Consider the following 18,367-nt stretch of genomic DNA (forward strand, 5'->3'; position numbering starts at 1 on the left):
CCACATAAACTGTGTTAGCCTTTGAGTTTGACATGCTTGCTCTAGACTGAAGCCGCCATGATTTACACTGAAGCAATAGTGCCACATTAAGGAGCATAAAATTCAATCTATTGTACTGCCAAGTTTCTTTCTATTGTACTGCCAAATTGCAATTAAATTTAAATTTAAAAAACATAATTGACATTTTGTCAGTTTGAACTTCTTGGACTTTCCTGGTGTGCTATCCGAATAACAATAGTTTGTATTATATCTAAGCCTACCTCAGTGTAAACTTGTCACCCACACAACTTTAGAATAATAGGTTCACCTTAAATGAAAGTTCATTGCCATGCAAAGGAATGCTTTACTTTTCACCAGGTTTGAATAGAACAATATCAGTCCGGCATGACAATATGCCACTTGACTCTGAATAAAATAGACCTGTTATCTGGCGAGAAGGGTGAGGATACAGGAGGCGTGTGGAACATAGACTGGCAGCATAGTGTTTGACAAATCCTTAGTAATAGGAAGGGATAGCCTGGAATGTGTCCGACAACAGCTGTCGTTGTCATTGGCAAAGTAAACAAAAATAAAGATCCAGGATGTGGGATGAAGAAAAGTTGGTTTAAACATGTCAATTTTGTTTAAAAAAAAATTGAATTTCCAAGTAAATCTATGCCTCTAATCAGTGGCGGCTAGAGAAGATGGCGAGGCGCCAGAATTTTACTCCTCCATATACAGTGCAGGCTCATACAATAAAACAACATATAGACAACTATAAAATACATAGAACTGAGTATAATACATAGATAACCATACCTCAAACAGAGCTGAGGAATAGAGATATAAAACACAATGGGCACAACACAAGAATACGTATAGAATACATAAGGACTGCAGAGATACCCACACAACAGGTAGAGTTGAGTAAACAGAGAAATAACACAGAACTGGGAACATAAGGAGATCCTAATAAATATCCCACACAGATACATCACGGTGATGGATTATAGAGAGATACCCACACAGTATATGTCTCTCTCTATCTTCCTAGCCCTCTCTTAGCTCTCCTTTTCATGATCTCATCTTCAGTAGTGACCCTGCTATGATAACTTTAGTTTTCTATGAAATATTGCTGCTGTTATGAAACATGTCAGTTACTTGCAGAACTGAAACCTATTATAGAATTAAAGAGACACTATTTTTTTTCCATTTTTTTTTTGTTTACCCACTTCAGAAAAAGCATGTTAATATTTCTAAACTTCGACATATAAATGTTTTCCCCATATAAAAACTAGTGCTCACACATTTCATTTTCAGTTTTTGGGTGCATGGGCTCTAATTCTAGCTCTTGTTTCGGGTTTACAATTTTTTATATCTGGGGAATCTTGGGAAAATATGAGAATTCCTCACTGCTTCATTAATAAGGGCCACAGCCTGGGCAGATAAAGAATGTCACTAAGCTTAACACTGACCCTAACACTTCCAAACGAGCCCTAAATTATTTTTTGTTTTATTAATTATGTAATGATGCATAGTGGTGAAGCAAGAAATTTATGACCACAAAATGTCACATCATTTATAGATATGTAATATATATAACAGACGCACAGAACCACAAAATGTAAATGTATGCATCTAACATCATATATTATTTATTTTCCCAAAGGCTACTGTCAGTGGAACTTCTGTTCTCTCACAGTCATGATATCTATGCCTAGGTCTTGCAGACTGATGCACAAATCGTTTGGTCTGTTTTGCCCTGTAACCTGAAATGAAGGGTTATATCCAGAGAAACCGGCTGTCTCAGTTTAGTTGATGTATGTTTCATTTTCTGCTGGCAGCAACTGTTTCTCTTGGCACGTCGGGATGTGGAAAATCATCACTCCCACTGTTGCTAGGAATTAATCTGTAACTTTGAAAACGATGCACTCCACATACTCAACATCTTGCTCCCTGCCAAAACGTGTACTTTTGTCAGCAAAGCGTACTCGTATAAAAAAATCTTGATAAACTGCAGATCACTTTTTTTTTTTATTAATAATGTGAATATGTGCATGTGTATTTCGAATTGAAAATTAATCGTCTGTGATATGTTATGAGGGTATTCAAATGTCATAGAAGAGGGTGTGTGCTTTTATTTTCAAACACCAAGATGAACAATAAGCTTTCTTAAAGAGACTTAGTCTGCTCTGTGCCTGACTTTTTATGGCTATAAACCATGGGCAGGCAATCTTCAGTTGTATAGAGAATGATAATCCAAATAAACATATAAGCCATAGCCACAAAATGCCATTTGTAATGTAGAATTTGTTGATGGAAAAAAGCTTCAAGAGATATCGTAAGCACTATAACAATTTCATCTCTTTGAAGTGGTTATAGTAACTGGAGTCCCCTGGTGCTGTCCCTCCACTCAGTGTTAAACCATCTCAGCCAGTGTAAAACAAGTTTTAGATTCACTTCAACTTAGATATCAATGATAAGCTGAGAGGGCTGGAGGCAGGCTAGTTCAGTGACTTCGTATTCCTTGTTATCCTTAATCGGATTTGCTATTGAGTTGGAGGAATTGAACTTGAATGCCCCTTTGTATGGGGTACAACAACATTATTTAGTGATGTGATATTGAACACAATGACGTTTAAAGGAACACTATAGTCACCTAAATTACTTTAGCTAAGTAAAGCAGTTTTAGTGTATAGATCATTCCCCTGCAATTTCACTGCTCAATTCACTGTCATTTAGGAGTTAAATCACTTTGTTTCTGTTTATGCAGCCCTAGCCACACCTCCCCTGGCTATGATTGACAGAGCCTGCATGAAAAAAAAAAACTGGTTTAACTTTCAAACAGATGTAATTTACCTTAAATAATTGTATCTCAATCTCTAAATTGAACTTTAATCACATACAGGAGGCTCTTGCAGGGTCTAGCAAGCTGTTAACATAGCAGGGGATCAGAAAATCTTAATTAAACAGAACTCGCAATAAAGAAAGCCTAAATAGGGCTCTCTTTACAGGAAGTGTTTATGGAAGGCTGTGCAAGTCACATGCAGGGAGGTGTGATTAGGTTCATAAACAAAGGGATTTAACTCCTAAATGGCAGAGGATTGAGCAGTGAGGCAGCAGTGGCATGTTCTATACACCAACACTGCTTCATTAAGCTAAAGTTGTTCAGGTGACTATAGTGTCCCTTTAAATACATATCTTTTTAAATAACCAAAGTGGAATATTCTCTAATTTAGCTATGCTTTCAGATCAGTTACTCTGGCCATACATTTGAAATTTACTTTGATTTCTCAGTTCAGTAAATAACCCTGTGAGCCAACCATTTTCAGTGAGGACAGACATAAAAAACATAACAAAAGACTAAAAGAGAAGAGAGTTGAAAAGGGGGATGGAGGTTGACTTCTCAGACCTCTAGAACTAGAGCAATTGAATACAGGTTAAAACTAGAGGGCATTCTGAAACACACTATCAATCCACTTTTTCCAATACACGTTTCGTATGAACAGAGATATCCCTGAATCCTCACCATCAGCTCATCCATGATGTTAGTGTCCCTGACTTCACGGAAACCAACCAGGGTGGGAGACCATAGCAACCAAGGAGACTTTACATATTAGTTTGTTCTCATGAACAATCAAAGCTTCTCTCGACTTGGAAGAAGAAACATCCATGGAGACAAATCAACTGGTTTGCTTAAAGGGACACTATAGTCACCAGAACAACTACAGTTTATTGAATTTGTTCTGGTGAGTTGAATCACTACCTTCAGGCTTTATGCTGTAAGCACTGTCTTTTCAGAGAAAAAGCAGTGTTTACATTACAGCCTAGTGATAACTTCACTGGCCACTCCTCAGATAGCTGTTAGAGATCCTTCCTGGGTCATGGCTGCCTAAAATGCATCCAAACATTTAGTGTCTCCTCCTTCTGCATGCAGACCCTGAACTTTCCTCATAGAGATTCATTGATTCAATTCATCTCTATGAAGAGATGCTGATTGGCCAGGGCTGTTTTGAATTGTGCTGGCTCTGCCCCTGTGGGGAAGCATTGTGATTGGATCAGACTACCACTTCTGCGGATGTCAGCAGACATTGTGCAGGTCTAAAGGAAACAGGGACAAAATATGCAGCTGCAGACTTGAATACAAGTAAGTTTTACTATTTTTAGGGAGGCATGAGGGGGCCAGGGCAGCTAGATGGTGGTTTTAACACTATAGGGTCAGGAATACATGTTTGTGTTCCTGACCCTATAGTGCTCCTTTAATATTTCTTTCACCTTTGCATAAAACCCAACCAACTTCGGGCACTTCTACCACATGTGGTGAAATGTTCTCCTTTCCCCACAATCCCTCCAAAACAAATTTGAGGTTATAGTCCGCATGCGAAACAGCTTGACAAGTGTCGTGCACCATCTCATTAACATTTTATATGACTGTTCCTGAAAGGACATACAGATTGAAACTTTAGAAGTGACCTGACAACTATTTGAGTTGTGAATTCCTGCTGTCAATCTCAATAATTTCTAAGCTACAATCAGCAAGAGTATGGGATGCTGTAAGGTCAAAGGGCAAATCTCAATATAAATATCAGGGCCTTCCAACACACACATCATGATATAATTCACATACCAAACTTATAAAATATTTTGAGTCAAAACAATGCAATATGTACACAGGCATGGTTGTTCACTGAACTGTAAGTCAGGAATTTAAAGGAAATTCAAGAATCTAGCTGGCTTGAGAGATTTTTTTTCAGATCAGCTATTTTGGCCTAAAATTTGTAAGTTTCTGGAGAATTCATTTTTTTGTGTGAAAATCCCCAATGGATTTATCAGCTAATCAGTGGATTGCAATAAATTGCAAAGTTTATGACAATATATTCACAGGGGTGTTGAAAGTTAAAAAAATATATATATTTTGCTTGTCCATGGAACTAAAGTGGCAGGTTATTCTACTTGGCCATCATGACAACATGCTTGTCCTGACTCAAAATAATTTTCAATTTCAAAAGTTTGAAGACCCTGCTTAGGGGACATTGGCAGGATTATTCACTAAACTACAAATTGTCCCAATTAGATCTGAATAGACAAGCTGAGGCAAAAAAGGTGATCTGGAAAAATGTCCAACTCAGCTATAGTCACAACTGTTTATTTTTGCCTCAGTTTCACCATTTAGATTTAATTTACAAAAAAGGGGAGTTTATTGTCTTACCCTTTGTCTTTTCCATATACTCTGTGTGTGTGGTGGAGTGTGTTGGCTTTATTTAATATATGTGTGTTAGCTTAGCTGTATGTAATGCGTGGGGTGTGTGCTGGTTGTATGTAATGTCCCATACAAACCTCTGCCCTCAATGCCATGTCCAATTACAACCTTCTGCCTTTCCATCCATGTCCTATGCCAATCTCTGTCTTCCCTGCCATGTATAAAATATATTTTTAGTTTCCCACCAACGAAACCCCTGTTTTTTCTCCTACCCTTACTCCACTGCCTGTTATGTTCCAAATCACAACAATCCTCCCTCCCCATTCACAGCCATATCCTGCTGCATGTATAGCACATTCCAATTGTTGCTGTTCCCCCACCTGCCATGCGTTTCCTCTTCTAGACATACACCATAACTTAATTAGCCCTACTTTATTGCCATACCCCATCCCATTTGATGTATAGATGTTGGGTACATCATTCCAAAACAGTTAACACAGTTGGTGGAGCTCACATGCCACACTATAAGGTATGAGACAGCGAATACATGCCCATTGTGGGTCAGTTCACTCTTTGGCTTCGCCAATGGCATCTCACACTCATGTTAGCAACAGCTGGGTGAAATATTGCACCATTATATTGCACCAATGTTACATTCACTGTTGCCAGGCCGTGCAATTTCAGTGTTGAGACAAGCATTGACACCACTGATGTCAGCCTCGACTGGTGGACACTTGTCACTCAACCTAACATCCCAGTCTGCCCCAATAGTTACTTTTGCTTCCTGCTTGTGGCAGGGCTAAAGGCCAAAAAAACTCCTTCCTGCCCGGTACCCAGAACTATCTGTCCTGTGCGTGCTGGTGGTACAAATTCATATCCTGCAATGATTTTAAAAAATATTCCAAAAGAGTTACAGTTTGACTACTTTATGTAGAATTTTACAACTCATTTTTCAATTCACTATATAGTTACTAAACTCTACAATGTAAATAATTAGCTATATAGGCTAATATAATCCTTATAAAGAAAGGCCAAAGTAAGGGAGAAAAGTAAGTTGTAAAACTAAGAAAAACAACCTGAAACGATAGGGACATTCATTATAGAGGTAGGGATATTTATTATACTGGGAATCTTAAATGCTAGTCCAATATAGCCAAAGTATGAACATAACAAGCTATTGTGGCCTCATAACTAACATTCAATTTGAATTTATTTAGAATTTCTAGTACACAGGACTTGTTTCTGAAGTTTGGCATTAGTTAAAGGGACACTATAGTCACCAGAACAGCTACAGCTTAATGTATTTGTTCTGGTGAGTAGAATCCTTCCCTTCAGGCTTTTTGCTTTAACCCCTTCAGGACGGGTGACGGACGAGGTCCGTCATCCAGGGGATACCCTTAACGACGGATGACGGACCTCGTCCGTCACGCGGTAAAATTAACCCCAGATCGCCGCAATCGCGGCGATAGTGGGGTTAATGGTGCTCCGGTCTGCCTCTGTATTAGAGGCAGACCGGGAGCACCGGATCGGGCTGCCCCAGTACATGTGCCCGCTCTGACAGCATGTCTGAGCGGGCACATGTGCTCTGCATACTCACCTCCGCCTCCCTGCACTTCCGGGTTCAGTGTGAAGTGCAGGGAGACGGATCTTCAGTGATCCTGCCCCCTGGTGTTAAAAAAATAAAGTACAATTAAAATCCCACCCCCCTTTACCCATATTAATAAAAAATTAACCCCTTCCCTGCCAATTGATCACTGGCTACAGTGATCAATTGGCAGGGATTAAATTTTAATATGATCTGATTTTTTTTAACCCCTGAGGGTTAATTCTTTTTTTTTTTTAACCCTCAGGGGTTAAATTTATTTTATTAATTAATTTAAATATTTTAAAATTATAAATTTAGCTAGCTGGGGAGGGTGGAAGTTAGTGGGGAATTGGGGGAATTAGTGTTAGGCTAACTAGGGGTTAACGTTAAAAAAAGTTTTAAAATAAGCTTTAAAAAGTTAAAAAATTAAGTTAAAAAAAAAAGCTTTAATAACGTTTAAGTAAAAAATTTAAAAAAATAAACCCTTTACCCAGTCCAAATAAAAATAAACCCCTTCCCTGCCAGTCGATCACTGCCTACAGTGATCAAAATACCTACTGTGATCTAATTTTTTTTTAACCCCTGACGATTAACTTTTATTTATTTGTTAACCCTCAGGGGTTAAATTTATTTAATTAACTAATTTAAATATTGTATAATTAAATATTTTGCTAGCTGGGGTGGGTGGGAGTTATGGGAAAATGGGGAATTTACTGTTAGTGCTGCTTACTGCTAGTTAGGGGTTAACGGTAAAAGAAAAAGCTTAGAAAAATGTTAAATCTGTAAAAAAAAAGTTTTACGAAAGTTTAGGAAACTTAAAAAAAATTAATAAGCAAAACAAAAGTTTAAAAAATAGTTTTAAAAAGTAAAAAAAGTTTTACATTTTTTTTTTACTTGGGGTATTTTATTGGGGTATTTGGATTATATAGCCTGGTAAAATACTCTAAAATGGGACATGGGCACAGCGTAAAAATTTAAAGTTTGAAAAAAATGGAATGGCTGTGTCCTAAATGTGCCCCTCCGATGTCCACATATACCTGGCAAAGGTACATACGGGGGTATTTTTGTACTCAGCCGACATAGCTGAGCAACATATAAAGTATTATAGAGTGGTGGTACACATCACTTTGTGTGTCAAAAAGGCAGAAAAAACGCTTATGACCACTACACCTGGTACAAGCTAGCGGAAAAATGATCCCACGCTAAGGTTCAAAATATGCCTTTTGAAATACCCTGGGGTGTCTACTTTAAGAAATGATAGGCCTTTGTGGGGTAGTTTGAATTTAAAACCTGCGAAGATGCTTGGAAATTGCACATAGGCCCAGCGTCAAAATTCAAAGTTCTGTAAAAACTGATATGGCTTGGTCTCCAATATGCCACTGTAGCTTCACAAAATAGTGCCAAAGACATTCATTGGGGATGTCTTTTTACTCAGAAGACTTAGCTGAGCATAATTTGGAGGTTTTGAACTTAGTGGCACATATGAAATATACAAAATGCCCAGCAAAAATGCAATCCGTATGTCAAAAAATGCACAAAATTATTTTTTACCACATACTTTGGCATATATTGGTGAAAAAATGGGGGCATGCTAAGGCACAATATGCACCTTATGATATACCCTGGAGTGTCTACTTTTACAAATGGTAGGCCTTTGTGGGGTTTTTTTTAACCGTCAAACTGTTATAATACCCCAAATGGAAGCATAGGCTCATTAAATCCGTCTCTTAAAATTCTACTGTGAATACTGAAAAGGACAGGTCTCCTGTATGGCACTGTAGCTTCACGAAATAGTGCCATAGACATACAATGGGGGTGTCCTTTTACTCAGAAGACTTAGCTGAGCATAATTTGGGGGGTTTGAACTTAGTGGCACATATGAAATATACAAAATGCCCAGCAAAAATGCAATCCGTATGTAAAAAATGCACAAAATAATTTTTTACCACATACTTTGGCATGTAATGGTAAAAAAATGGGGGCATGTTAAGGCACAATATGCACCTTATGAGATACCCTGGAGTGTCTACTTTTACAAATGGTAGGCCTTTGTGGGGGTTTTTGAACAGTCAAACTGTTATAATACCCCAAATGGAAGCATAGGCTCATTAAATCCCTCTCTCAAAATTCTACTGTGAATACTGAAAAGGACAGGTCTCCTATATGGCACTGTAGCTTCACAAAATAGTGCCAAAGACATACAATGGGGGTACCGTTGTACTCAGCAGAAGTAACTGAACACATAATAAAACTTTGTACAGGAATAGCACACACCAACTTTACAAAATACACATGAGAATTTCTTTGTTATACGTTTGTGTGCGAAAACCCCCAAAAAACACAATTTTACTCCAATATTTAACAGAGGTTGGCGGTAAAATGGCTACGTAGAAAGTGTCAAAACAACCTTAGGTAAATAGCCTGTGATGTCTACTTTATATAAATATATACTTTTGTGTGGCAATTTTGTTTTCTTTTATGGCCATTAGGCTTACAAGACAAACATACCAAATTCTAAAATCGCTCCACATTAAAAGTTTATTTTACTCCTTGTGCTCTGTGACCTGTAACTACCAAAAAAAACTGAAAATCCCAGACACATTATATATTCTGTAAATCAGAACAAATAAATGAATTTATTTTTAATTACTTTCCTTAACCTGCACTAATTAGGCACACATTATGATTGCAAAAACTGTAAAAAAAACAACAATATTTTTCATTTTTTTTGCATTTTTCTGTATTTTTTTATAATAAGTAAGCATTTATATATATATATATATATATATATATATATATATATATATGTTATATCAAATTAAAGCCCCTTCTGTCCTTTAAAAAACAGTATATAATATGTGCCGGTGCAATAAATGAGAGAGATGCAAATTGCAGTTGAACGCAAACAGCAAGAAAATGCAAATGTGTCATTAAGCGTAAGTCAAGCTTCTGAAGCTGTGTCCTTAAGGGGTTAAACACTGTCTTTTCAGAAAAAAAATGCAGTGTTTACATTACAGCCTAGTGATGACTCCACTGGCCACTCTTCAGATGGCTGCTAGAGGTGCTTCCTTGGGCAGTGCTGCAGAGTAAGCAGCACTGCCATTCAGTGTTTCCACCCTCTGCATGCAGACACTTAATGTTGCTCATAGAGGTGCATTGATTCAATTAATCTCTATGAGGAGATGCTGATTGGCTAGGGCTGTGTTTGACTTGTGCTGGCTCTGCCTCTGATCTGCCTCCTTGGCGGTCTCAGCCAATCCTATGGGGAAGCATTGTGATTGGCTCAGACCACCACTTCTGATGATGTCAGCAGACACAGGCAGTTTCAGGGGCAGATCTAGCAGCTTCAGACTTGAATACAAGGAAGAGTTTACCCTATTTAGGGAGGCAAGAGGGGACCGGGGGGGGGGGGGGGGGGTAGATGGGTTTTTAACACTATAGGGTTAAATATATGTTTGTGTTCCTGACCCTATAGTGCTCTTTTAATCTGAGCTGCTAACGATGTTTTCTCTTTAGGTGGCTACTTCCAACCAATGCATTTTAGATTAACACAGATAAACTAACTTATAGACTTTTGAGGTATTTACAAGCTCCTTCGATTCCATACGGTAGTTGTCTAAAGAGTTCAGTGTGGGAAACACATCATACTTATAGGTCTTGCAATAAACTCTTCTCTTTCCACTGTGTAAGGGACACTGTCAATGTTTCTCTCTGAGTTTTGCATGATTCACATTTTGTAAATGCAAGGTGATCTAAATCTGCAACTCCAAGTATAGCATGAGACATGAAAGCATATACTTTCATTGTGAACTGACAAAGCAAGAAGAGAAAGGATGCTGAGGGGTTAGAAAATGGCAGTAGAGGTATGCCAGACATGTAAGAATTCCATATAATCCTATGGATATGACAGCTGATCTATTTACAGGCCTGCCTACATAAAGGCAGACACTCACAAGAAAGCTTTATAGGACAGCTGATGTACTGCTATAAGGCTGCAGAGATAAAAAAAAAACAAAAAACAAGTGCTAAATCACAGCTGACAACACGTCAACCTTAAAGGCATGCTTCACCCTCCTTTTAAAGGAAAGGACCATAATGCCATACAGAAGCCATTTGGTTACAAATGTGAATTAATTCTATCCAGAAGCATATATATTTACTATAAGGAAGAGCAAGGATACTTGCAAAGATGAGATAGGTAGGCAAAAGATTACCTGGCTTGTCAAAATTTGAAGAATTTTTAATTTATAATGTTTAACTTATAATTCGTACGGCTGTCATTAGTAGTGAACAGAATCTGTGTTATTTTAATGAGTAAATGGTTAGAATGTTTTCTGCACTTTTTTAACTGTATTGTTTATTGATCTAGTCCCCAGCATGCGCTAGTGGAATGTTTACAGCGCCATATTCCCATACCATTCATTTTATCATTTTATCATTTTCACATTCCAGATTTGATCCATCCAACATTTTCTTGCTCTTGAAGATTCATAAGGACAAATTTGTAGAGAAATCTATACAAAATTGTGGATTTAAATTGTGGTCAAATGCATCACATGAAACATTTTTGGGTAATGCAGCAACCAGTAATTTGGAATTCACAATGTTTAGCTCTATTTAGTTTTATGCAAAGATAATCTGTCAATTCCTGATGGCAGTTTTATTTTATTCTGAAAAATCTTAATTTATTCAGTGGTAGACTGGTATTTGAATTACTATTTTATTCAATGAATTAATGTTTAATGGTTTACTAGCTTAGCATGCACTATAACAACCTGCCATGTTAGGGATGTGACAGTACAACTCATCTCTTCTTCATTCATCTGAAGGATCATTGTGATTACAGTGTGGCAGATTAAAAGAATCCTTACTTTATTTAATCTATTTCATTTAACCCCTTAAGGACCAAACTTCTGGAATAAAATGGAATCATGACATGTCACACATGCCATGTGTCCTTAAGGGGTTAAAGAGACTGTAGGCACTGTAAACATTTCATTGCATGGAATTGGTTATCATGCCTGGCAGGGCTGGCGTCACTGTTAGGCGACCTAGGCATTTGACTAGGGTGCCGGCTAGCTGGGGGCGCCCACCAGGATATTTCCTGGTGGGCTCCCACTGTCCTGAGCTGCAGCACTGGGCGAACGGCTCTTGAGCTGCACCCCCTCAGCACCGGGCCGATCCGCCAGGCGCCCGAAGCTGTCCTTAAATCGGTATGGCAGAGCAGGCACCTGCTTACCCTGATGGCAGGTGCCTACTCTGTCAATGAATCCTGGAGGAGATGAGGCAGGCAGGCGGCAGTGTGGGCAGCGAGGGAGGCTCTTCTTGCAGCTTCCCACTCCTCCCTTTGCGCGCCCTCTGTTGTGCCGGGAGCCGGTATATGACGTAATTCCATCCTGGCATACTAAACAGCGCGCTGGAGGAGTGAAGAGCTGCCCCACACCGGACCCCAGGGAGGTAAGGAGGCTGGATGTCTGAGTCTGTGTGTTTGTGAATGTGTGAGTGTTTGACTGTCAGTGAATGTGTTTGTGTGTGTGTGTGTGTGTGTGTGTCTGTCAGTGAGTGAGTGTATGTATGTATGTCAGTGAGTGTCTGCCTGTGTGTGTGTGTCTGTCTGCCAGTGAGTGTTTGACTGTCAGTGTGTGTGTGTCTGTCAGTGAGTATCTGCCTGTGTGTGTGTCTGTCAGTGAGTGTATGTCAGTGAGTGTCTGCCCTTGTGTGTGTGTCAGTGAGTGAGTATTTGACTGTCAGTGTGTGTGTCTACCAGTGAGTGTGTTTGTGTGTGTGTGTGTGTCTGTCTGTCAGTGACGGAGTTTATGTATGTCAGTGAATGTCTGCCTGTGTGTGTGTCTGTCAGTGAGTGAGTGTTTGACTAGCAGTGTGTGTGTGTCTGTCAGTGAGTGTGTTTGTGTGTGTGTGTGTCTGTCTGTCTGTCTGTCAGTGAGTGAGTGTATGTATGTCAGTGAGTGTGTGAGTGCTTGACTGTCAGTGTGTGTGTCTGCCATTGAGTGAGTCTATGTATGTCAGTGAGTGGCTGCCTGTGTGTGTGAGCGTTTGACTGTCAGTGTGTGTGTGTGTCTGTTAGTGAGTATCTGCCTGTGTGTTTGTGTGTGTGTTAGTCTGTCAGTGAATGAGTGTATGTATATCAGTGAGTGGCTGAGAATGCCAGCTGACCACAGCTGTCTGTGTGTGTGTCTGTCAGTAAGTGTCTCTGTGTCTGTCAGTGAGTTTCTGTGTGTGTGTGTTGATGAGTGCGTGTGTCTGTCAGTGAGTGAATGTCTGTCAGTGAGTGTCTGTCTGTCAGTGAGTGAGGGCATTCCTGTCAGTGAGTTTCTGTGTGTGTGTGTGTGTGTCGGTGAGTGAGTGTGTCTGTCAGTGAGTGAGTAAATATCTGTCAGTGAGTGTGTGTGTCTGTGTGTGTGTCTGTCAGTGAGTGTGTGTGTCTGCCAGTATGTGTCTGTCACTGAGAGAGTGACATGAGGGAGCGGCAAAATGGATCTTTGCCTAGGGCGGCAGAAATCCTTGCACCGGCCCTGATGCTTGTAATCCCCTGGCATGGTTCCTCCATTTAGTGTTAAACTATTTGTGAGCAGTTTAATACGGAATGAGTGTCCATGGCTTCCCAACGTGCTGCTTCCACTGGCGGAATGGCTAAGGTAGAGATTACAAACTTGTAACCATACATTTTACCAGCAATGGCACTGTGATAGGCTGAATGTAGTCAGCTGGCATTCTCAGCCAATAACAGCCATCCACTGTAGCTCAGGCTAAGGTTTCCTCATTAATCCAAACAGCAATTAGGAGATGTGTAACATTAAAACATTAAAAACTGATTAATGCTTAGTGGAATGATCGTGCCAGCGGACTCCAGACACTATAAGTTCTTCAATGACATTTAGAGATTACAGTGCTATAATGTCCCTTTAAATTCTTGATACTACATAAGTGTACCATTCCCCACAAAAAGCCAATACTGGCATTTGACAGTTACATTGTATTTAAAAAATTACTCTCATTAATTAGCTTCACCCATCAAAGAGAATACAGCATCTAGCTTTACACAAAAAATAGAGCAAATAAGTGGTAGAAGTAGTAGCGTTTTTTTTAAATGAATGTTATGGTGGCAAGCATAGCAGGTGCCACACCTCTGCTATATTGACATTGGTACATACCTCCCAACATTTCACTGGAGAAAGAGGGACACTTTTTAGTTTTAGGGGATTGAGTGTGGTTAAGGGTGGAGCCATTTTCAGACATTTTAGGTGACTTACTAATAACAGTTTGTGTAACAAAAATGTTACTTTATCTTATTTATACAGAGTGATCTCTAAACACATTTATTGTAGTTTAAAGACACATTACTGAGTGTATTATTGGAGTGGAACTATACATTTAGACCCACCAAGAATACTGAGCTCCTACTAAATATGAACATTATGATAGAAAAGAGTGACAGAGGGATTTGGGCCTAATATAAGGGCTAAAAAGTGATACATGGGATTTATTTTAGTAGGCAGACTAAACATAAAAAGATGTAGTGGTAACTGCATACTTTTTTTTCAATTCTTTGACCTATAATTCCACATATTTTTTTTTTTTTTTTAATTCTTTATTTTTGCTGTGCAAGAGTTTGCCAAACAAGCTTGCCATGCCACGACTGCAAATACACATATTTCAAAAGGCATATGACTGTGGCATGTAATGGTACTGCACATTTTTTTTTTAAAAGTAATAAACAGGCTGATACATGTAATGTCAGATAATGAGAAGGCAATACGATTGACTGAAACATTCTACATAGGTTGACATTAACATAGTCAAGTAAAATAAATCAAGATAGGGTAACACGCTAAACTGTAGTTAATTCCTTCCCTGAGTAGCCGCTGGGTACTATTTTCGGTGCATGTGTATGCTAGATTAACAGATTGTACGTTAGTGGCTGGACCAGCACGCCCATAACCGCCGAGGCAGATCCACAGCAAGAGGGAGAATGGTAGCTAAATAGGCTGGTGTGACCATGGAGACGTGCCTCCTAGGGAAGGAGCCCGCCCTGTCCCATCTATCTATATCATTACGGCATGCATTTGTCGTGGGGTAACAGGTTACATGACCTCATACATAGCGGTCAATTAGAGTATGGCATTGCAAAGTTGGAGCACAGTTTTATAGTCATCATAGTAAACATGTTAGGTCATCATATCATGGTAACTGGAAGAGGACTAGCATATGAAATCTACGATACATGGTATTGCTTGGTTGTGTGCCTTATGTGGTATGTGAGATTAACTATAAAGGCATGCAGGAAAAGTTTAATAGTAACTAAAGAAAAGCAGCATAAAACTGAAAATAAAGATTCCCACTGGAGCTAGAGACAGTGTTGCCCAACTGTGCCACTGTAGATAGGGATTAAAAAAGGTGTATATCTAAATAATATCGTGAGCTGCTTGCAGAGTAGGTAATGCAAGATAGTTACCGCATGAGATCATACAGGTCGAGAGTAAGAATGAGCTAGTGTGATTTTTGCCTTTCAGAGTTAAAAACAACTTTACATCGAATGGTCCTGTGCGTGGATCTGCCTAGCCGATGCCCATTAATGGCAGGCTGCTAACCCCTGAAAACATAAGTCCACCTTTCCGTGTGTGGGGTCGCCGCCAGCCACAAATGCCTGCGTGCTCCTGCATCCCGCCAACAGACATGGGGCAGAGTCCCTTAACCTGCCCCGGGCCTCTGGGTATTCCTTGTGCTCGTGTTAGTTGCCAACAAGTGTGTACTGTTCGATAAGGCGGCTTGTAAGTACGGACTCGTCTTCCTCCAGAGTGCCGCTCAGAGAAGCAGAGACGAGATGGGAAGGCAGGCCTTTGGTGCTGTCGAGCTGCAGTATGCTTGGATGCCTGACGATTCGCTGCCATGTGGGGCTCCGACCCAGCGTCGGATCGATGAGCTGCCGCTTCATCCATTACCTCAGCTGTAGCAGGTGAGTTCCGAAGGGCGGATTTAAGTTCCAAGCGCCTCCAGAACGCTTGGCATATACGATTGAACCGCATCTCAAAGCGATCTTCCCATGTCTCGGTCCCTGGATCCCCTCGAGACTGTGGAGATTGAGGCTCGGCGGCCAGTTTAGGTTCAGCATGCATGCTTTGCTCCGGCGGGAGATTTGTGCAGCCGGTATACGAAGTTCCCCAGCGGGGACCGGGATAACCCCCACCGGTCCAGGGGGGGGGGATGCGGGGCATCAAGAGAGTTGCTGCTCAGAGGGGTCCCCATGTCGGGAGATCGGCCGTCTCTCCCGGCCATTAGGTCACTCTCCACTCTAGGCCGCATATGGGAAGTGTGGAAGATCTTGTCAGAAAATCACGGAACAAGTTTCCACGAGCTCCCACTCCTTTCAGCAATGAGCCTCTGTTGTGCAGAGCTGCTAGGATCACAATTATTGTCGATAATAGGTCAAATTAAGCTCAGTTGTGCCAGAGCTCTCTGTATGCACGTCTGGCTCACTCGGCAGTCAGGCCCCGCCCCCTCTAATTCCACATATTAATACATGTTTTGATGTTCAAATCTTAAAGCAGCTCTCCCCTCGTGTTTGGTTTTCATCCATTTTATACATTGAAGCCATCTGGTATGTGTTACGAACAGAACTATCTGCATTGAGCTGGTCATAATGACAGGACAGTGTGTGCATGTGATATATCCACCTATGGCCTTTATTGTCCCATCTGGTTCCTTCCAAAACTCAATTTGAACAGGCCAAAAACAATGCAATGAATGCCAATTATTAGTGCATGTGGGAGTTTTAGATGAATCTATCTATAATCACTAAATTGAAATCATTTAAATCATACATTTAATATCCTGTAGCTTAAAGCCAAGCTTCATTGAATAAAATATTTTTTTTCAAGTTATTACATTACATACAATCAATAGAAATATGAAATTCACAGATTCCTCTACTTGTCACGTGTAGTCCCACCTGTTTCTTTGTCACTGTTCCATCCACTGGGTCCACATATTCAAAGCTGTCTGTTTTTTCCACACTGTACACATGACTTCCAACAGCAAACTGTTGACTGCTAAATGATTTATCTGTTATCGTGGTCTCGAGATCTTTCATTATGAAAAAGGCTGTTCTGGGCTCCAGCCCATCATAATCAAATCTGTTACAAAGGAACAAAATGCCATTTAATCATGTGTCTTAAAAATAATAATCAATTTATTTTTACACCTCACTTTTTACACGCCACTAATCTTCTCACTATAGAACTTAAGTATCATACGTGTATTTATTTACCAGTTCTTATATAGCCTTTCTGTCGAGAGCACTTTACAAAATGTAGGATGTAATCAAAAGTAAGCTAGTAGATATATATAAATAATTAAAAAAAGAAGAGATAAATAAGGTGGTGAACTCCAAGAGTCCAGAAATAGATCAGGGGCTGCTGTGCTCCCCCAAATACAGGGTGACAGTAATGAGGAAATTATGTAAAATCCTGACCTTTCCCCCCTTGATTCATTGCCTTCATATAATTCCTACATTATTACCTTTGTGCTTGGTGATTGGGGGTTATAGCTATAATAGCGATGAATCTCATTTCTCATCTCTTGCTGAGGGAACCAATCACTTCATATACCTTTATTTGCCCATTTGTTTTTAGATCTGTTTTTCTTTACATATAACCTTATATTTAATAAAATTAGGGTTTCCTTCCCTTCTTATCCCTCTTCTCTGGGCAACCTTTTCCCCTCCATTTTTAGGGGACCCTGCTCATATTATACAGATATAGAAATACATTGGTACAAAAAAACAGTATAGTGCTAATCTCGTGGTTAATCTAACATGTAAATAACGTTTATACAGATTATATTGAGACGAAAGTTAGCAGGGGAGAAAATACAGCCAAAGACTGTGAAGGGCACCATAGCAAAAATCTATTTCAGGTTTAAAGAAGCACTGAATCCGGACTACTGAAAACATGCATTAATGGAACACTTATTTGTACAGCACATTTATTGGCCCTGGAGTGTTCTCATTGGATTCTAATAAATTGCAGGGTCATTTAATAAGAACTGCTGTGGGGACCTTAAAGAAATACTGTGAAAAATACTCAAATTATAATTCACTGATCATGCATATAAAATGTTGTTTATTGCTTCTTTATAGTCATAAAACCTTCCTCTAACAAGCCTTGGATTTTAATTTTTTACATAAAAAAAAACTTTAAGTAGGGATGCATCTGCATAGTTTATATCTACTATTCTTGGCTCTTAAACACTTCAGCTCATGCACTAAATTTGTCCACTCCATATTATTCCCTAAGGGGAAAAGGTTCTCCATTACAAATTCCACTTATCCCACTTCATTCTTCTCTCTCGCTTTCCAGTGTGGCTTCTATTCTGATCACTTCACAGAAACAGCTCTGACAAAATTAACCAGTGACCTTCACTTAGATAAATATGACGTACGACGTGTCAAATGACCTGATTTCTATTACTTACTCAATGCTGCAAACTACTTGCATTAATATTCACAATTTAAAAGCAATACATTCTAATATAGCTCATTTTTTGCTTGTTTTTAAACAACTGTTCGTCATTTTTTTTTTACTTAC

General features: G+C 39.5%; 1 protein-coding gene across 1 annotated transcript in view; it reads right to left on the minus strand.

Annotated features, from left to right (window-relative positions):
* Positions 1-18,367, minus strand: part of PGM5 (phosphoglucomutase 5) — a 180,468-nt gene that overhangs the window by 32,429 nt on the left and 129,672 nt on the right. The window contains exon 9 of the mRNA XM_063455074.1: positions 16,732-16,915. Coding sequence (XP_063311144.1) covers positions 16,732-16,915 — 184 coding nt within the window. The remainder of the gene's footprint in view (positions 1-16,731; positions 16,916-18,367) is intronic.

This window comes from Pelobates fuscus, chromosome 5 (genome assembly GCF_036172605.1).
Source record: "Pelobates fuscus isolate aPelFus1 chromosome 5, aPelFus1.pri, whole genome shotgun sequence".
Classification (NCBI taxonomy): Eukaryota; Metazoa; Chordata; class Amphibia; order Anura; family Pelobatidae; genus Pelobates; species Pelobates fuscus.